General features: G+C 39.1%; 1 protein-coding gene across 1 annotated transcript in view; it reads right to left on the bottom strand.

The window, feature by feature from the left end:
* The window catches only part of LOC139572778 (ephrin-A3-like), a 250,422-nt gene that overhangs the window by 53,764 nt on the left and 174,158 nt on the right, over positions 1-22,500 (bottom strand). Inside the window, exon 2 of the mRNA XM_071395546.1 lies at positions 17,127-17,410. Coding sequence (XP_071251647.1) covers positions 17,127-17,410 — 284 coding nt within the window. The remainder of the gene's footprint in view (positions 1-17,126; positions 17,411-22,500) is intronic.

Here is a 22,500-nt window from a genome sequence, read left to right as displayed (position 1 = left end):
TTAATTTACGGGTCAACGACCAGCCCATGCACGGTTTTCGGCGTGTTACCTTCGGACGACAGGGACAGGTATTGGAATCCGGCTCAAAGGACCAAATTGTTTTGAGAATTTTGTTATCAATGTTCATAAACTTCAATTAATCTACTCAGTCTGCAACCCAGAGTTTGTAAGGTTCTGGTTTAAATGAAACAGACAGATTTCCCAGCTTACAATAGTCAAAACTTTTATTCACGAGAACGTTCTAAAGTCAAGAATGCAAACAAAGTCTTTATAACACACTCAAACAAGTTCAAATCTTAAGCTACGCCTTGCTCAGACAGTCAGTGTTTTTCCACTACACAGATACATTGTTTAATCTGCAACATGTTTCATAATTTTCTGCAAGTCTAACAGTTTCTCCCCTCCACGGGTGGAGACAGAATGTCCTGTAAGGAACACAGTACTACAGCTTGTCTGTCGATAGCTCATTTGTTTCACACTTGCACCCTGCTTACATACTAAAAATGAACTAAAGGTCCTTGTTCTTATTCTGACTAAAACTACACACATCATCAGATTATAGTTTTATAATTCTAATAAATTTCATACAATTTTATGGTTTCAGAGTGGAATTATTTAACTTCTTATGGCTGAAGGGGCAGTATTGAGTAGCTTGGATGAAAGGTGCACAGAGGTGCCCAGAGTAAACGGCCTGCTCCTATGTCATAGTTGCTAATATATGCATATTATTAGTAGTATTGGATAGAAAACACTCTGAAGTTTCTAAAACTGTTTGAATTATGTCTGTGAGTATAACAAAACTCATATGGCAGGCAGAAACCTGAGAAGTTCCACTTTCTGTTTGGATTTTTTCTGGGGGTGGCAGATTTTCAACCAAGCTCTCATTGAAATTACAGCAAGATATGGATGAGTTTTCACTTCCTACGGCTTCCACTAGATGTCAACAGTCAATAGAACTTTGTCTGATGACTCTAATGTGAAGGGGGGCCGAAGGAGACAGGAATGAGTAATCACTGCCATGAGGTGACCACGCATTGAACTGGCGCGTTCACGTGAGAGGGAGCTCCATTCCATCGGTCAACTGAAGTCAATGTAATTCTCCGGTTGGAACGTTATTCAAGATGTATGTTAACAACATTCTAAAGATTGATTCAGTACATCGTTTGACATGTTTCTACTGACTGTTACGGAACTTTTGGACATTTCGTCACGTTATAGTGGATGCGCTTTGTGACTTTGGTTAGCGCGTTTGGTAAACAATTCCAAAGTAGCTAATTGGACATAAATAACGGACATTATCGAACAAATCAAGCATTTATTGTGGACCTGGGATTCTTAGGACTGCATTCTGATGAAGTTCATCAAAGGTAAGGAAACATTTATCATGTATTTTCTGGTTTCTGTTTCTGTATTTTCTGTATTTTCTGTCCAACATGGCGGCTAATTTGGCTATTGTTCTGAGCTCCGTCTCAGATTATTGCATGGTTTATTTTTCCATAAAGTTTTTTTGAAATCTGACACAGGGGTTGCATTAAGGAGAGGTATATCTATAATTCCATGTGTATAACTTGTATTATCATCTACATTTATGATGAGTATTTCTGTTGAAACGATGTGGCTATGCAAAATCACTTGATGTTTTTGGAACTAGTGAATGTAAACTCAGATTTTTTATATAAACTTTATCAAACAAAACATGCATGTATTGTGTAACATTAAGTCCTATGAGTGTCATCTGATGAAGATAATCAAAGGTTAGTGATTCATTTTATCTCTATTTCTGCTTTTTGTGAAAGCTATCTTTGGCTGGGAAAAATGGCTGTGCTTATTGTGGTTTGTGGTGACCTAACATAATCGTTTGTAGTGCTTTCGCCAAAAATTTGTGGAAATGTGAATTGAATGTAGGAGAATATAACACCATAGATCTGGTAGAAGAAAATACAAGGAAATAAACATACGTTTTCTGTTTTTATTGTTGTTGCATCATCTTTCAACTGAACAAGAACAGCCAAACATTCAGATATGATGCTGGGGATAATTTTGATGCAGAACATAAGAGGGCAACAGTATTTGAAAAAAGTTTCAAAAAGATATCTTAAGGAACGAGTGAGCTACATGACATTGAGCATGTAGTCACCCAGGTGTCCCACACAAGTTGCCCAAATGTACCCAAGTGGCCAAATTGGTACAGTGATACATTTTGAAGTAAATGACTATATACAAAATAGTAAAATGCTATTCTAACACACACCCCAACAAAGACAAAATACAAAAAAAATATGAAAATGTGAAAAAAAATTAAATAACAAGGGTAACTATTTACACACATTCAATGTATAATATACAATATTGTGCATACCCTCAGTCCTCTATATAATATTGTTCTGCTGATGCCATGCCCAATAGCAGTCTCTTTCTGCTGTAAAGTAGAGGGTTACTGAACAGGTGGTGCAGGTGATGGGGCATTTCCCGTGACAAAGCACACATCGACGCCTCCCCACTGTGCCCTTTTTGCCCTGAGGCACATTCATGCCTGCTGAGATGAATCTGGGCAGGTGAACAGCACTGGTTGGAGCAGAAGGGGCAGAGGTAGAGGCGGCAGAGGTAGACGGGACAGAGGTAGAGGGGACAGAAGGTGCTGCAGTAGACTTGCTGTAGCAAGCAAGCTCCTGGATGAGCAGCTCTCGGAAGGCTAGCTGTTGGATGTGGGGCTGTCCACAGCTCTTAGCCATTTCCTTCTGGAGGATGGAGGAATTCACCACTGCAATGTCAATGAAATGATAGAAAAATGTCTTGTACCATTTCATTGTCTTGTGGAGCACATTGTAGTAGCCAATCAGTGCATCTGACAGGTCCACACATCCCATGCTCTTGTTGTAGTCCTTGATAGCTGCAGGAATGGGGACATTTTTGGTGGTCCATGCCCCAGTAGCGCCCTTCACACGCCTGATGACGTGATGTCCACTGAAGGACTTGTGGATAGTGGAGCACATGACCACCTCTCTAGTATCCATCCACTTCACATCCACTCCACTTCCACTTCATGGTCCCCCGCTCAGCACGCTTAGGCTTGTCGTTCACCTTTGTCTTCGGAAAGCCCACTCTGTTGGTCCGAATGGTGCCACAAGCCCACACCTCCAGCTTCCTCAGGTCTGCAAACAGGGTAGGGCTTGTGTAGAAGTTGTCCACAAAAAGTTTGTAGCCCTTCCCTAGCAGCTGAAAATCTAATAACTACATAACGGAATCATAACTGAGTCCCTTACCGGTCGCAAAACTGCTCTTCCCCTCATAGACAAAAAAATTGCACGTGTATGCACACACAGAATCAGCCAAAACAAACAGCTTGTAATCCCACTTAGTTGGTTTGATACGCATGTATTGTTTTAGGCCAATTCTGGCCTCTGAGGCTACCATCCTCTCATCGATGGACAGGTTCTGGGCAGGCTGAAAATATGTCTTGCAGGCCTCAACGATGCTGGGGTAGAGAGGTTTTATTTTGCAAAGCTTATCAAACCTTGCTGTGCCTCTCTCCTTCTCGTTGTTCTCATCAACTTCTGGGTCACTGATATGAAGCGCCCGTGAGATTGTCAGAAACCTTTTGCATGACATGACAGTGGAGGGGAAAGGCAGTTGATAGAGGGGAGCAGTTTTCCAGTAGTCTTTCAGGGTTTTCAGCTTCACAAGACCCATGTAAATGACCATGGACAGGTAACAAAAAAGATCTGACAGGGAAATGGGCTTCCATCCCTCTTTCTTGCCTGCCTGCTTCTTAGCACCATACTTATTAGTGTTCAACACCAGGGAATCAACAACAGATGAGGTGAAAAACAGCTGAAAAAGTTGCATGGGGCTGTACTTGGAGATCATGTCCAGCTGGGGTCCTGATGGCCTTTTTGGTCTGAATAATGGAGGTGGAGGCGCCACATCCTCCTCCAGCACAGAGTGCCAACGACCCTCCTCCTCTCTGATTGCAGGTGTATCTCTTCCCCATCTCCGCTTCTTTGTCACAGACTTCACACCTGGCAGGGCGGGGGTAGGTGTGGAGCCGGAGACAGCAGGGGTCCGGCTAGATGAACGAGCTCCTGTGGGGGATGGGCACCTTGGCAGTGGGGGCTCCCAATCAGAATCGGAGGGACTGTGAAATAAAGACACAGACACACAGATTATATATAGAGTAGGGAAACTAAATCATTTTGGTGATCTGTGGTTCTATTCCATGTTTAGATAAAATACATGTAAAAAATATCTCAGATATACAGACACACCGATTATATATAGAGTAGGGAAACTCAATCATTTTGGTATTATTTTCAAACAACGGCATGAGAGTTACTTACCAATCGAGAATTGCGTCTTCTCCATACAAAAACATTTCTTCAAATTGGGAGTCTTGTAAATCTGTGTCACTTTCTCTATCAATTTCGTCAATAATAGCATGTAGATCTGTATAGCTGGACTTTGCCTTTGATTTTCCAGATTTACTCGCCATAATTCTTTCAATAAAATAACAGAAAATGATCTCGACTCAATAGTGCTACGCGCAAACAAAGTGGCTCCTTCGGGTAGAAATTTCAATGGCGAATGGCTGTGTAACGCTCGACTTTCGTTCAAGAGCTGGTCTTCCCGAATATAACCATTAGATATTGCCGTTTACCTCAGCTCATTGGCTATCTACCAAGCTAGATTTCAAGACGATTAGTGGTCATTGGGCCAAAATACAGTCAATCAAAGAAGCACTGGTCATATCATTGGCACGCAATGAGGTCATTGTTTGGTGTGTTCAAATCAGTTCCTTTCGGTCAATACGTCCCGTAAAAATAACCATCAGGTATGGTTGTGTTACTAACAAACAGAGGATTGCAATGAAACCAACCATGACTAGATAAACGTACATTTAGTGTGAGTAATTACATCGAATGTTTCGTCGAAAGTTGAAGGAGTCGGAACTCATGACACAAGCCGTTTACAAAATGTGTCGTGTTATGCTATAAAAATGGATTTAATCGAACAAAACAACCATTTATTGTGAAGATTGGACCGTTTGTATTGCCAAAAGAAGAAGATCTTCAAAGGTAATTTATTCTTTTATTGCTATTTCTGACTTTTGTGACACTACTGCTTGGTTGGAAAATGCTAGTTATACTTGTGTGTGCGGCGCGCTGTCGTCAGATTATCGTAAGGTATGCTTTCGCCGAAATTTTTGAAATCTGACACAGCGGTTGGATTAAGAAGAAGATAAGCTTTTAAATGATGTTAGATACATGTATTTACAAGAACGTTTAATACTACGAATGGTGTATTTAGAATCTTTGCGCTATGCTATTTCACCGGATGTTAGCCAGGTAGAGAAGTTAAAGGAACTATTCAGTCACCTCTCATGGCGGACCTTGTGGATCTGCTGCCATAAGGTTTGGGTTTTCTGTTCAACAAAACTAATGATTGGAGGGAGTACAATGGAATTAACAATATTATTAGGTTTTGTTTGTGGTCATTGTTTGGGTTTCTGAATCGGTGTAGTACCATGAAATGCTGACCAAGTGGTTGTATTTTTTTCTGGGAAAAGGAGTGTTTCATTGTCTCTCTTTGGAATGTTTCCTAGAGTCACGATATCTTAAAGGCGTACACACACACATGGAACATTAGAAGTTTTATGTTCTGAGTTTTAATTAAACATGTGCATTCTTTAGAGAAGGGAATGTTCTGGGAACCTGGGATACAACATGTAGAAAATGTTTGGCGTTTTTTCTTTAATTTGTCTAATATAGTAAGAAACACTTTTTGAAAGGGTGGTATGACTTTTGACCTCTATCATGGCTCTCCTTTGTGGTCTGATCAGCCTCATGGGAGGGCCAATTGGATAATGAATTTAAGGTCATTTGTAATACTGATTTTAAGGTAATTCGTGTAATTGATAATTATGATGGAGTTTATAGTTCTTTGACATATTTGTAATTTGAACCAATGAGAAGAAAGAAAGGGCATAACCTTTGACTAAGGGTAGGCTTCCTTAAGTCTCTCTTCCTATGGCTATAAGGGTACAATAATGTTTCTTTGTGGAGGGTTTCAGAGTAGTGATTTTGATCTGATGATGTTATTTGAAACTTTGTTTTATCTTTTGACCAGTAGTAGTATTTTTTTATACAATACTCTCATGGAGAATTATGGGTTAAAAATGGGGCAAAGGTGGGTTTATAAAAAACTGTCATAAGGTTATTTTGAAACTCCCACTATTTTGGCTTAGCTAATGTTTAGTAATCTAGCAAAGTTTTATTTTCCCTTAGGTAATCAGCTGTTGTTGTATGCAGTGTAAGAAATTTAACACAACAAGGCTGTGAAATGTATATAACAGTATTATTATATTTTCTTGCTGAACACGGTTATAAAGTTAGCAAGAATAAGTTTAATAATGGTAGACTTATGTTAAGTATTTAGGACATATTCTAAGCCAACAAGACAGGGATATATGACATCTGTGGTGATTCAGGATCATTGAGAGTATCGAGATAAACTTTATCAACTAGGTAATAATCTTAGAGATTACTACCATAGACATGTTGATTTTTCAAAAAATCCATGAGTGCAGACAGGGAGACAGTGAGACATTTAGTCAATATTTGGAAACAACCCATATTTGATACGGACTGTTATAAGAAAGAGCGACAGACAGATAGTAGAAAAGGCAGACAGAGAAGGGCTCCCCTGCCCTATGCTGGGCCCTAAGGGGACCTTGATGGTTTGGGAGTATTAGAAGGAGGAGGAGGGGCAGGAAGTGAGCAAGATAGAGAGAGCAGAAGGAATGAGAGGGAGAGACTGGGAGGGAGGAGCAGGAGACCTGGAGAGTTACGGAGGTTAGAATCTCATAATAAGCCAGGATTGAGAAAAGATAGAAGTGACACAGAATAGTTAGATGACGATGAGAAGACACCCCAATTCCCACTCATAACCTTACCCAATCCCAGAGCTGGGGACGGAGCATAACCAGACACGATAGAAGTCTATAGGGCATGGACACAGAGAGATGTAGCAAGGGCATTAGAAGGAGTCGCACATCCTAAGACAGAAATAGAGGGATTCAGAAGAGATTTGGTACAAGGATAAGTTGCCCATACTACCTAAGTCATTGTTTAGATATGCAGCAATATTGATACATGGGCAGAGCCATGTATCAACTGGGGGGGATGGTGGAAATAATAAGAAAGCACTTTGTAGCATACGGGATCACAAATTACTTTATGTGTTCCAGATGTGTTATTTGTGCACAGAATAATCACCAGGGTAGACAGAAAGCAGGCTTAGGAAAACGCACATGAGTACAGGGAAAAATTGGATACCGTGTTTACCTATTGTGTTAACTTCTCTAGGATAGGGGGCAGCATTTTCACGTTTGGATGAAAAGCATACCCAAATTCAACTGCCAGCTACTCATCCCCAGAAGATAAGATATGCATATTGTTAGATTTGGATAGAAAACACTCTGAAGTTTCTAAAACTGTTTGAATCATGTCTGTGAGTATAACAGAACTTATTTAGCAGGCGAAACCCCGAGGACAAACCATTCAGATTTTTGTTTTTGAGGTCACTCTCTTTTCAATGAGGTTTCATTGGGAAACCTACCGCTTCCACTGGATGTCAACAGTCTTGAGAAATTGGTTGAGGTTATTCCTTTGTGTAATGAAGAAGTACGGCCATCTTGAACGAGAGTCACATTAAGTGTCCTGTTAGATAGAAGCGCGTGACCAGAAAGCTGGCTATAGTTGGTTTTAATCCTGTACTGAACACAGGTCATCCCGTCTTCAATTTTATCGATTATTAACGTTAAAAAATACCTAAAGTTGTATTACAAAAGTAGTTTGACATTTTTGGCCAAAGTTTACAGGTAACCTTTGAGATATTTTGTAGTCACGTTTGAGCAATTTAGAAGCGGTGTTTTCCTGGATCAAACGCGCCAAATAAATGGAAATTTTGGATATATATCGACGGAATTAATCGAACAAAAGGACCATTTGTGATGTTTATGGGACATATTGGAGTGCCAACAACAGAAGCTCGTCAAAGGTAAGGCATGAATTATAATTATAATATTCTGATACATCCAGATCCACCACCTTCCGGTACTAATTATATGACGCCATTGTCATTGATAAGAAGTAAAAGATAAACTATATAATACACTGATGAGTGACTTACAGAATAAGGAGTCAAAGAAGATCAAGATGTAGGATTTAAGGTAAACATTAAACAATTCCCTAGGAAAGCAAATAACTGTACAGGGATTGGGTTGGCCAGATTGAAGTACTCGGCCAACCCACCTCTGTTCACTTTAACTTCTGATGAGTGCCAGTGTTAAAGATACAAGAATGGCACCGAGAACTTAGATGATTTTAATGGCTGAAAGGTAATCGGTAATGTGACTGACTTAGGTTTGGAAGGACAGGAGACAATTCTTTACCTCACAGCACCTATAACTGATGTAGGGTGGGCTCGTACCAGCAAAGGACACATACGACAGAAACTACCAAAAAGGGTGGTTAGGAACTTGCGCCCCGGTGTTATTGGTCAAACCAGTTCGAGTTAGTCATCAGAGGCCAGTTATAGGAGGCTAAAGTAGGCACAGGAGGAGTTTTGACCAGGATGGGAGTAGCTTTGTCTAGATGGATGCTATTGGCATCCTCAGGGAAGTTACAGATTAATACAAAGCTATGAATCAAATAGGTGAAGACTTTACCACTACGTTCTTTTGGTAGTTGACAATACATAAAAATGTGTATTGGATTAATTACATCTATTATAATTAACAGAGATTCATGAATGAAACCGGGGATGCAGTAAAGGGGTTCTCTGACCAATTATCCGCCACCTCCCTCATGACCTGGTAAAATAGACTGGCTCTCGATATGTTATTGGCAGAAAAGGGCGGGGTATGTAGAATGATTGGGGTTCATTGCTGTACGTTCATTTTTTAATATCACAGCTCCAGACGGATCAGTGACCAAGGCCCTGGCTGGTTTAACCACATTAGCTCACGAATTAGCAGAGAACTCTGGGGTGGATAATTCTCTAACAAATTGGTTTGACAGTATGTTTGGGAAATGGAAAAATGTCATAATCCCTGTGTTATGGGCAACCTTCACCTGTATGACGGTATGGGTATTATGTGGCTGTTGTTTGATTCTGTGTATGCGAGGTCTCATTTCCAGGACTCTGGAGAGGTCGATGACGCAACAGATGGTGAGATACGGACCGATTCCGAGCCCTGGCCAGTGGGATGATGAATACATGCCTCCATGTATTCCATGCATGCCTACATGCCGCTAGCGGAACCCCTCGCCAACAGCCAATAAAATCGCAGGGCTCAAAATACAAAACAACAGAAATCTCATAAATCAAATTTCTCAAACATACAAGTATTAGGTACCATTTTAAAGAAACAAATTCTCGTTAATCCAGCCACAGTGTCTGATTTCAAAAAGGCTTTACAGCGAAAGCTCCACAAACGATTATGTTAGGTCACCACTAAGTCACAGATAAACCCAACCAGTTTTCCCGCCAAAGTGAGGAGTCACAAAAAGCACAAATAGAGACAAAATTAATCACTAACCTTTGATGATCTTCATCAGATGACACTCATAGGACTTCATGTTACACAATACATGTATGTTTTGTTTGGTATTTCATATTTATATCCAAAAATCTTATTTTACATTGGCGTGTTAGATTCAGTAGTTCCAAAACATGCAGTGATATTGCAGAGAGCCACATGAATTCACAGAAATACTCATAATAAATGTTGATGAAAATACAGCTATTATACATGAAACTTTAGATACACTTCTCCTTAAACCTTTTCTCAATAGGGGGCGCTGTTTTCACTTTGTAAAAATTAGTTCCCAAATTAAACTGCCTCGTACTCAATTCTTGCTCGTACAATATGCATATTATTATTACTATTGGATAGAAAACACTCTCTAGTTTCTAAAACCGTTTGAATTATATCTGTGAGTAAAACAGAACTCATTTTGCAGCAAACTTCCTGTCAGGAAGTGAGAAATCTGAAATCGGGCACTCTGTTCCAGGGTCAGTTTATTAATTTGCATGTAATCTATGGGTCGACATGCACTGCATACGCCTTCCCCTAGATGCCAGTAAGCAGTGAGAATTGGAATGGGGTGTCTAGGTAGATCTGAGGCCGTACAAAAGCTCTTGGAACCGGGTGTGCAGTCTTTTCAACGTTCGTCATGACGCAAGACAGACCTCAGGATTGCATTCTGAAAAGCTCTCGTTATAGGCGTTAGATATATCCGGCTCTGATTTTATTCGATATAGGTGTTAAAAACATCATAATGTAGTTATTTTAAACCGAGTTATATCAGTTTATATCAGTATATTGCGATTTTCGGTATTTTGTATGTGCTGCGTTATGGTGAGTTGGACACGTCTTCGCCACATGGCTAATGTTTGCTGCTAATTCCAAAGTTGAAGACGACAATCTACAACCGAGCAACGATTTTTCTGGACAAAGGACAACTTGCACAAGATTCTGATGGAAGCTCATCAAATAGTAAGAACTATTTATGATGTTAACTTCTTGCAACTATAGGGGGTGCTGTTCCGCATTAGCATTTTTTGGTCTCCAAATTAAACTGCCTCGTGCTCAATTCTTGATCGTACAATATGCATATTATTGTTATTATTGGATAGAAAACACTTTCTAGTTTCTATAGCCGTTGGAATTTTGTCTCTGAGTGGTACAGAACTACTTCTACAGCACTTTTCCTGACAGGGAGTCAGATTTCAGAAATGTTTACCCCTGATCTGGGATCGGTTTTAAGGTGCCAGTAGATGCTATGGAGAAACCGACACTGCCTACGTCTTCCTCTGGGTGTCAGTACGTCATCACGTTTTGAATGGAGTCGATTGCGCAATCAGAGCCACTATAAAACACGAAAACGTGGAAGTACCGCTCTCTTCCTGCATGCGTCTTGCGCAAAATGGACATCAGACCTGCCTCCTTCCAAATGGTTGTTTACACAGTGATATTTATCCGGTCATGTTTTTAGTCGTTATAGTTGTTAAAAACATCATAATGTAGTTAATTTGAACCGTTTTATAGCAATTTATATCCGTTTAGTGCGATTTTGAGGAATTTCTTTGTCGTGCACTCTGAAACTTTGGGCACGTTTCGGGGTCCCGTTCGATCGTTAGTGGATATTTCGAAGGACAGAGGACATCTATCGACCAAAAGAAGATTAGACCCAAGAAAGGATACATTGCCCAAGAATCTGATGGAAAATCACCTCATAGTAAGGAATATTTAATATGATAAATCGTTGTTCTGTCGAAATATTTTAAACGCATATTACGCCATTTTGTTTGTTATAGCTTCTCTTGGCGAACGCTGTATAAGAAAGTAAGGATAATTTTAGAAATGTAAATCAGCGATTGCATTAAGAACTAATTTGTCTTTCGATTCCTGTCAACCCTGTATTTTTTAGTCAAGTATATGATTAGCTTTCAATTAACCTTTCACGGCTACTAACCCCGGATCCGGGAGCACCCCCCACCCCCCACACACTGATTAGCATAGCTAGCATAGCTTCACAAGTAGATAGTAGCATCTAAATATCATTAAATCACAAGTCCAAGACACCAGATGAAAGATACAGATCTTGTGAATAAAGCCACCATTTCAGATTTTTAAAATGTTTTACAGGGAAGACAAAATATGTAAATCTATTAGCTAAACACGTTAGCAAAATACACCACTATTCTAACTCCATCAGTTTCTTACTCCTTCAGGTGCTATCACCAATTCGGCTCAACTAAGATATTGATAGCCAATAACCTATAAAAAAAAACATCAGATGACAGTCTGATAACATATTCATGGTATAGGATAGTTTTTGTTAGAAAAAAGTGCATATTTCAGGTAGAAATCACAGTTTACAATTGCACCGACCATCACAAATCCACTAGAATTACTAGATAGAGCAACGTGTATGACCAATTTACTCATCATAAAACATTTCATAAAAATAGACAAAGCATAGCAATGGAAAGACCCAGTTCTTGTGATTTCAGACCATATTTCAGATTTTCTAAGCGTTTTTCAGCGAAAACACAATAAATCGATAAGTTAGCATACTACATGTGCAAACGTTACCAGAGCATCGATTCCAGCCAAAGAGCGCTATAACGTAATCACCGCCAAAAGATATTAATTTTTTCACTAACCTTCTCAGAATTCTTCCGATGACACTCCTGTAACATCATTTTACAACATACATATACAGTTTGTTCGAAAAGGTGCATATTTAGCCATACAAAACCGTGGTTACACAATAAAAATACTAGGAAATCAAGCCTCAATATGTCTGACGTCATCTATCAGAGTGATCTAGTTTAATTGAAAGCTAATCATATACTTGACTAAAAAATACAGGGTAGACAGGAATCGAAAGACAAATTAGTTCTTAATGCAACCGCTGATTTACATTTTTAAAATTATCCTTACTTTTCAATACAGGGTTCGCCAGGTGAAGCTATACCAAACAAAATGGCGAAATATGCGTTTAAAATATTTCGACAGAAACACGGTTTATCATATTAAATATTGCTTACTTTGAGCTGTTCTTCCATCATATTCTTGGGCAATGTATCCTTTCTATGTTATAAACGTCTTTTGGTCGATAGATGTCCTCTGTCCTTCGAAATGTCCACCACCAACGACCGACACCCCGAAACGTTTCCAAAGCTAAAAAGGGCACGACAAAGAAATTCCTCAAAATCGCACTAAACGGATATAAATTGCTATAAAACGGTTCAAATTAACTACATTATGATGTTTTTAACAACTATAACGACTGAAAACATGACCGGAGAAATATTGCTGGTTAGAAAACGATTTGGAACGAGGCAGGTCCGATGTCCTTCACGCTTCAGGCGCACGTTGAGAAAGGGGGGTCTCTGTACATTTTGGTCTTTTATAATGGCTGTGAACGTCCCATCGATTTCATTGAAAACGTGATGACGTACAGACACCCAGAGGAAGACGTAGGCAGTGTCGGTTTCTTCATAGCATTCACTGTCGCCTTATAAACAGACTCCAGATCAGAGGTAAAAATTTCTGAAATCTGAACCCTGTCATGAAAAGTGCTGTAGAAATTGTTCTGTACCACTCAGAGACAAAATTCCAACTTCTATAGAAACTAGAAGGTGTTTTCTATCCAATAATAACAATAATATGCATATTGTACGATCAAGAATTTAGCACGAGGCAGTTTAATTTGGAGACACAAATATGCTAATGCGGAACAGCACCCCCTATAGTTGCAAGAAGTTTTAAACTAGATCACTCTGAAAGATGACGTCCGACATTTTGAGGCTTGATTTCCTAGTATTTTCATTGTGTAACCACGGTTTTGTATGGCTAAATATGCACATTTTCGAACAAACTGTATATGTATGTTGTAAAATGATGTTACAGGAGTGTCATCGGAAGAATTCTGAGAAGGTTAGTGAAAAAATTAATATATTTTGGCGATGATTACGTTATAGCTCTCTTTGGCTTGAATCGATGCTCTGGTAACGTTTTCACATGTGGTATGCTAACTTATCGATTTATTGTGTTTTCGCTGTAAAACGCTTAGAAAATCTGAAATATTGTCTGGAATCACAAGATCTGGGTCTTTCCATTGCTATGCTTTGTCTATTCTTATGAAATGTTTTATTAAGAGTAAATTGGTCATACACGTTGCTCTCTATAGTAATTCTAGTCGTCTTGTGATGGTCGGTGCAATTGTAAACTGTGATTTCTACCTGAAATATGCACTTTTTTCTAACAAAACCTATCCTATACCATAAATATGTTATCAGACTGTCATCTGATGAGGTTTTTTATAGGTTATTGGCTATCAATATCTTAGTTTAGCCGAATTGGTGATAGCTACTGGTGGAGAGAAAAAATAGTGGACAAAGAAATTGTGTATTTTGCTAACGTGTTTAGCTAATAGATTTACATATTTTGTCTTCCCTGTAAAACATTTTAAAAATCTGAAATGGTGGCTTTATTCACAAGATCTGTATCTTTCATCTGGTGTCTTGGACTTGTGATTTAATGATATTTAGATGCTACTATCTACTTGTGAAGCTATGCTAGCTATGCTAATCAGTGTGTGGGGGGGTGGGGGGTGATCCCGGACCCGGGGTAGAGGCTCGTTAGAGGTTAATTCGTTGTTCTGTTGAAAAATATTAAACTATTATTCCGCCATTAATTTCCGTGCGGTCTCGCTTTAACGCACGCTGTATGTCGTAGTAACGTTAATTTTAAAAATCTAACACAGCGGTTGCATTAAGAACTAATGTATCTTTCATTTGCTGTCCAACCTGTATTTTTTTGTCAAGTTTATGATTAGTTATTGATTAGATTAGGTGCCTCTCCCAAGATTTCTCCCGACATTTTTTTTGCATTTTGGCTACTATTCATTTTGTATAACCACGATTTGTGCCGCTAAATATGCACATTTTCGAACAAACCATATATGTATTGTGTAATTTGATGTTATAGGACTGTCATCTGAAGAAGTTTGAGAAGGTTAGTGAAAAATTTAATATCTTTTGCTGGTTTATTCGTTATCGCTACTGTTGGCTTGAATCAATGCTGTTGTGTGGTTGGCTATTGTAGTAAGCTAATATAATGCTATATTGTATTTTCGCTGTAAAACACTTAATAAATCTGAAATATTGTCTGGATTCACAAGATCTTTGTCTTTCATTTGCTGTACACTGTGTATTTTTCATAAATGTTTTATGATGAGTATTTAGGTAATTCACGTTGCTCTCTGTAGTTATTCTAGTTGCTTTGGTGAGAGTTGTGATGGTGGCTGCAATGTAAAACTATGATTTATACCTGAAATATGCACATTTTTCGAACAAAACATATGCTATACAATAAATATGTTATCAGACTGTCATCTGATGAAGTTGTTTCTTGGTTAGTGACTATTTATATCTTTATTTGGTCAAATTTGTGATAGCTACCTATGCAGTAAAAAAATGGTGGGAAAAAAAAGTTGTGTCTTTTGCTATCGTGGTTAGCTAATAGAAATACATATTGTGTCTTCCCTGTAAAACATTTTAAAAATCAGAAATGATGGCTGGATTCACAAGATGTGTATCTTTCATCTGGTGTCTTGGACTTGTGATTTCATGATATTTAGATGCTAGTATTTACTTGTGGCGCTATGCTAGGCTATGCTAGTCAGCTTTTTTACTGATGAGGGTGCTCCCGGATCCGGGATTGTGACCAAGTAAAAGTTAATGCAACCGCTGTGTCAGATTTCAAAAAACCTTTACGGAAAAAGCATAATCTGAGAACGGCACTCAGAGACCAAACCAGCCAGAGAAATATACGCCATGTTGGGTAGTCAACATTATTCATATTATTCATATATAAATATTCACTTACCTTTGATGATCTTCATCAGAATGCACTCCCAGGAATCGCAGTTCCACAATAAATGCTTGTTTTGTTTGATAATGTCCATCATTTATGTCCAATAGCTTCTTTTGATAGGGCGTTTGGTAAACAATCCAAATGCGCGATCTGGTCGATTCGGACGAAACGTTCAAAAGGTTATATTACAGGTCGAAGAAACTTGTCAAACTAAGTATAGAATCAATCTTTAGGATGTTTTTATCATAAAAGTTCAATACTGTTCCAACCGGAGAATTCCATTGTCTGTAGAATTGCCCTGGAACGAGAGCAACCTCTCAAGTGAAAGCGCATGACTGAGAACGAGGCTGTAGGTAGATCCCTTAGTAAAACATCTCCCATTCGGCCCCCCTTCACATGAGCAGCCTGAAACCACGTTCTAAAGACAGTTGACATCTAGTGGAAGCCTTAGGAAGTGAAAAATAACCCATAGTAGTATACTCACAGATGGAGTAATACTCCTGGCCCACATGGTAGTAGTATGATAGTAGTATAATATAGTAGTATACTCGTAGTTGTAATAATACTTCTGGCCCACATGGTAGTAGTATGATAATAGTATAATATAGTAGTATACTCGTAGTTGTAATAATACTCCTGGCCCACATGGTAGTAGTATGCTAGTAGTAAAGAATAGTAGTATACTCACAGATGTAGTCATACTCCTGGCCCACGTGGTAGTAGTATGATAGTAGTCTAGTATAGTAGTATACTCACAGCTGTAGTAATACTCCTGGCCCATGTGGCAGTGGCAGTAGTATGATAGTAGTATAGTATAGTAGTATACTCACAGATGTAGTAATACTCCTGGCCCACATGGTAGTGGTAGTAGTATGATAGTAGTATAGTATAGTAGTATACTCACAGATGTAATAATACCCATGGCCCACGTGGTGGCAGTATGATAGTAATATAGTAGAGTAGTATACTCACATATGTAGTGTTACTCCTGGCCCACATAGTAGTGGTAGAAGAATGATAGCAGTATAGAATAGTAGTGTACTCGTAGCTATTATAATACTCCTGCCCCACATGGTAGTAGTATGATAGTAGTATAATATAGTAGTATACTCGTAGTTGTAATAATACTCCTGGCCCACGTGGTAGTAGTACGATAGTAGTAAAGTTTAGTAGTATACTCACAGATGTAGTCATACTCCCGACCCACGTGGTAGTGGTAGTTGTATGATAGTAGTATAGTATAGTAGTATACTCACAGATGTAGTAATATTCCTGGCCCACATGGTAGTGGTAGTAGTATGAGAGTAGTATAGTAGTATACTCACAGATGTAGTAATACTCCTGGCCCACATGGTAGTGGTAGTAGTATGAGAGTAGTATAGTAGTATACTCACAGATGTAGTAATACTCCTGGCCCACATGGTAGTGGTAGTAGTATGAGAGTAGTATAGTATAGTAGTATACTCACAGATGTAGTAATATTCCTGGCCCACATGGTAGTGGTAGTAGTATGAGAGTAGTATAGTAGTATACTCACAGATGTAGTAATACTCCTGGCCCACGTGGTAGTGGTAGTAGTATGAGAGTAGTATAGTAGTATACTCACAGATGTAGTAATACTCCTGGCCCACATGGTAGTGGTAGTAGTATGAGAGTAGTATAGTAGTATACTCACAGATGTAGTAATACTCCTGGCCCACGTGGAACTCGTAGCCCAGGGAGAAGGCGCTGTAGCGCTGGAACTTCTCTGAGAATTTGATTGGTGCGTGGGGGCGGTTACACTCCCACCTCTTGAAGCCCAGCTGGGGGTCACAGGTCCTGTAACCACGGTAGCTGACCATGTAGAGGATGTACTGCTCCCCGGTGCCCACCACGCGCTGGCTGTCATTGTAGTGGGGACAGTAGATGTCCAGGTAGTCGTTCACATTCACCTGCACCGTGTAGCCCTCCCTACGCAGACTGGAGAGACACAGCAGAGGAGAGGTGGGACGTTAGGAGCAATCAACTAATCAATTAATCAGTGTGTAAATCTATCAATCAAACAACCAATCATTAAATGAACCAGCCGACTAACCAACCAATCATCCAATCAGCCAACCGATCATTCAGTTAACCAATCAATCAATCAATCAATCAGTATGTGTATCTCTCGGTGTGTGTGTGTATAGAGAAACATCCCCAAGCTGACTCTGGGCAGGGCTGTCACTGCAGGATTCTGTTGTCAAGTCAGAGTCAAGTGAAGTGTCATGTTTGTAACCAGAGACACACTCTTCACTCTCTATCCTCCTGACCAATCATACCCTGTTAACTTCTTTCAGCTAGTTAACCTCTTTGGGCTGCAGGGGCAGTATTGAGTAGCCTGGATAAAAGGTGCCCATTTCAAACGGCCTCGTACTCAATTCTTGCTCGTACAATATGCATATTATTATTACTATTGGATAGAAAACACTCTCTAGTTTCTAAAACCGTTTGAATTATATATGTGAGTGAAACAGAACTCATTTTGCAGCAAACTACCTGACAGGAAGTGGAAAATCTGAAATCGATGCTCTGTTCTAGGGCCTGCCTATAAATGTGCTTGATATTTATTAGTATACATGCACTTCATACGCCTTCCACTAGATGTCAACAGGCAGTGAGAGAAGAAATGGAGTGTATAACATCATCTGAGGTCGAATAAAAGCTCTTGGCATGACGTGACCCCAATTTCCTGTTTTCTGGAGCGCGCGAGAAGTGACCTGGTATTGCCTTCTGTAAAGCTGTCGTTATAGACGACTAATATCTCCGGCTTTGATTTTATTTGATACATGTGACAATATCATCGTAAAGTATGTTTTTTCAATATAGTTTTATTAGATTATTGAATTTTTTTCGGGACGTTAGGCGTGTTGCTTTGTCTGCGTATGTTCAGGAAGGAGAGCTTCGCGCCACTTTGCTAGCTTTCCGTGCTAATTGACTGGAGAAGAGGACATTCTAAATCCAAACAACGATTGTTCTGGACAAAGGACCCCTTGTACAACATTCTGATGGAAGATCATCAAAAGTAGGACCCATTTTATGATGCTATTTCATATATCTGTCGAACATGTGAACTAGTAGTTTGCGCCCAGATTTTGGGCACGCTCTCGCCATAACGTAAACTGCATGTCGTAATGAAGTTATTTTTAGAATTCTAACACGGCGATTGCATTAAGAACTAGTGTATCTATCATTTCCTATACAACATGTATTTTTTAGTAATGTTTATGAATAGTTATTTGGTCAGAATATGTGAGTGTCAGAAAAATATCCGGACGTTGTGGGAAAAAGATGCTACGTTAGCACAATGTATAACCACTGATTTCAGCTCTAAATATGCACATTTTCGAACAAAACATAAGTGTATGTATAACCTGATTGTCATCTGATGAAGCTTATCAAGGTTAGTCAAAAATTATATATCTTTTTCTGGTTTGTTACGATCGCTAACTTTTGCTGCTGGTAAATGGCTTGTGTTTCTGGCCATTGTGGTAAGCTAATATAATGCTATATTGTGTTTTCGCTGTAAAACACTTAAGAAATCGGAAATATTGGCTGGAATCACAAGATGCCTGTCTTTCATTTGCTGTACACCATGTATTTTTCAGAAATGTTTTATGATGAGTATTTAGGTATTTGACGGTGGTGTCTGTAATTACTCTGGCTGCTTCGGTGCTATTTCTGACGGTAGCTGTGATGGTAGCTGCAATATAAAACTGATTTATAGCTCAAATATGCACATTTTTCGAACAAAACATAGATTTATTGAATAACATGTTATAAGACTGTCATCTGATGAAGTTGTTTCTTGGTTAGTTTGGTTGGTTCTTGGTTAGTTAGGTTGGTTTTGTGCATGCTACCTGTGCTGTGAAAAATGTCTGTCCTTTTTTGTATTTGGTGGTGAGCTAACATAAATATACGTGGTGTTTTCGCTGTAAAACATTTTAAAAATCGGACATGTTGGCTGGATTCACAAGATGTTTATCTTTCATATGCTGTATTGGACTTGTTAATGTGTGAAAGTTAAATATTTCAAAAAACTATATTTTGAATTTCGCGCCCTGCACTTGAAGTGGCTGTTGTCATATTGCGCCCGGCTTCGGGCTTGCAGCCCAAAGAAGTTAACAAATAACGTTCCCAAGGTAAACAGACTATTTCTCAGGTCCAGATGCTAGAATATGCGTATAATTGACAGATTAGGATAGAAAACACTCTAAAGTTTCCAAAACTTTCAAAATATTGTCTGTGAGTATAACAGAACTGATTTTGCAGGTGAAAACCTGAGGAAATCCAACCCGGAAGTGCCTTTTATTTGGAAAAATCCCTGTTCCGTTGCCTGCCCCTCCTCCATTTAAAGGGGTATCAACCAGATTCCTTTTCCAATGGCTTCCTCAGGCTGTGACCAGGCTTTAGACATAGTTTCAAGCTTTTATTTTGAAAAATGAGTGAGATTTTTCAAAACGCGTCAGGTGTACTTTGATTAGTTCCTGCGCGCGAGAGATGTAGCTCGACATTTTCTTTCTCTGTAGTATTGAATAGGTTACCGTCCGGTTGAAATATTATCGATTATGTATGTTAAAAACAACCTGAGGATTGATTATAAAAAACGTTTGACATGTTTCTACGAACATTACGGATACTTTTTGGAATTTTCGTCTGCCTTTCAGGACCGGAACGAGCCTGTGGTTTTCTGAACATAACGCGCAAACCAAATGGCGGTTTTTGGTTATAAAACTAATCTTTATCGAACAAAAATAACATTTATTGTGTAACTGGGAGTCTCGTGAGTGCAAACATCGGAAGATTATCAAAGGTAAGCGATTCATTTTATTGCTTTTCTGACTTTCGTGACCAAGCTAATTTGAGGCTAGCTGTTCTTACTGTTTTGTCTAGTGATTGATAAACTCACAAACGCTTGGATTGCTTTCGCTGTAAAGCATATTTTCAAGATCTGACACGATAGGTGGATTAACAACAAGCTAAGCTGTGTTTTGGTATATTTCACTTGTGATTTCATGATTATAAATATTTTTAGTATTATTTTTGAATTTGGCGCTCTGCAATTCAGCGGTTGTTTACGAAAATGATCCCGCTAAAGGGATCCGTGCGGCAAGAAGTTAAACAGTCCTGCCTCCTGACCAATCACACCCTGTTACACAGTCCTGTCTCCTGACCAATCCCACCCTGTTAAACAGTCCTGCCTCCTGACCAATCACATCCTGTTAAACAGTCCTGCCTCCTGACCAATCACACCCTGTTAAACAGTCCTACCTCCTGACCAATCACACCCTGTTAAAAGTCCTGCCTCCTGACCAATCACACCCTATTAAACAGTCCTGCCTCCTGACCAATCACAACCTGTTAAAAGTCCTGCCTCCTGACCAATCCCACCCTGTTAAACAGTCCTGCCTCCTGACCAATCACACCCTGTTAACCTTTACAGGCCCGGCGTTCCGCTAGCGGAACTCCTCCCACATTCCACTGAAAAGGCAGAGCGCGAAATTCAAAAAATATTTTTTTGAAATATTTAACTTTCACACATTAACAAGTCCAATACAGCAAATGAAAGATACACATCTTGTGAATCCAGTCAACATGTCCGATTTTTAAAACGTTTTACAGTGAAAACACCACATATATTTATGTTAGCTCACCACCAAATACAAAAAAGGACAGACATTTTTCACAGCACAGGTAGCATGCACAAAACCAACATAACTAACCCAGTATCAACCAAACTAACCAAGAAACAACTTCATCAGATGACAGTCCTATAACATGTTACACAATAAATCTATGTTTTGTTCGAAAAATGTGCATATTTGAGCTATAAATCAGTTTTACATTGCAGCTACCATCACAGCTACCGTCAACAATAGGACCGAAGCAGCCAGAGTAATTATAGAGACCAACGTGGAATACCTAAATACTCATCATAAAACATTTCTGAAAAATGCATGGTGTACAGCAAATGAAAGACAAACATCTTGTGAATCCAGCCAATATTTCAGATTTTTTAAGTGTTTTACAGCGAAAACACAATATAGCATTATATTAGCTTACCACAATAGCCAGAAACACAAGCCATTTACCAGCAGCAACAGTTAGCGATCGTAACAAACCAGAAAAAGATATATAATTTTTGACTAACCTTGATAAGCTTCATCAGATGACAGTCCTATAACATCAGGTTATACATACACTTATGTTTTGTTCGAAAATGTGCATATTTAGAGCTGAAATCAGTGGTTATACATTGTGCTAACGTAGCATCTTTTTCCCAGAATGTGCGGATATTTTTCTAAAACTCACCTATTCTGACCAAATAACTATTCATAAACATGACTAAAAAATACATGTTGTATAGGAAATGATAGATACACTAGTTCTTAATGCAATCGCCGTGTTAGAATTCTAAAAATAACTTCATTACGACATCCAGCTTACGTTATAGCGAGAGCGTGCCCAAAATCTGGGCGCTACCTAATAGTACACATGTTCGACAGATATATGAAATAGCATCATAAAATGGGTCCTACTTTTGATGATCTTCCATCAGAATGTTGTACAAGGGGTCCTTTGTCGGGAACAATCGTTGTCTGGTTTTAGAATGGCCTTTTTCCCTCGCGAATTAGCAAGCAAAACTAGCCAAGTGGCGCTAAGCTGTCCATCTTCACCAAACGCAAAGAACGCAACACGTCTAACGTCCCGAAAAAATGTCAATAATCTAATAAAACTATATTGAAAAAACATACTTTACGATGATATCTTCACATTTATCAAATAAAATCAAAGCCGGAGATATAAGACGTCTATAACGATTGCTTTTCAGAAGCCATTACTGGTGACCTTTATGCGCTTCCTGAACAAACGAATTCTGGGGTCATGTCATTCCAAGCTGTCTCTTTTGACCATAGAAAGAGATTGACACCCCATTTCACCTCTCACAGCCTATTGACATCTAGTGGAAGGCGTATGAAGTGCATGTATAGTCACAAATCTCAAGCAAAATTATAGGGAGGCCCTGGAAC

The sequence above is a fragment of the Salvelinus alpinus genome, chromosome 4, assembly GCF_045679555.1.
Source record: "Salvelinus alpinus chromosome 4, SLU_Salpinus.1, whole genome shotgun sequence".
In the NCBI taxonomy this organism is placed as follows: domain Eukaryota; kingdom Metazoa; phylum Chordata; class Actinopteri; order Salmoniformes; family Salmonidae; genus Salvelinus; species Salvelinus alpinus.
This window is presented reverse-complemented; position numbering and strand designations above follow the sequence as displayed.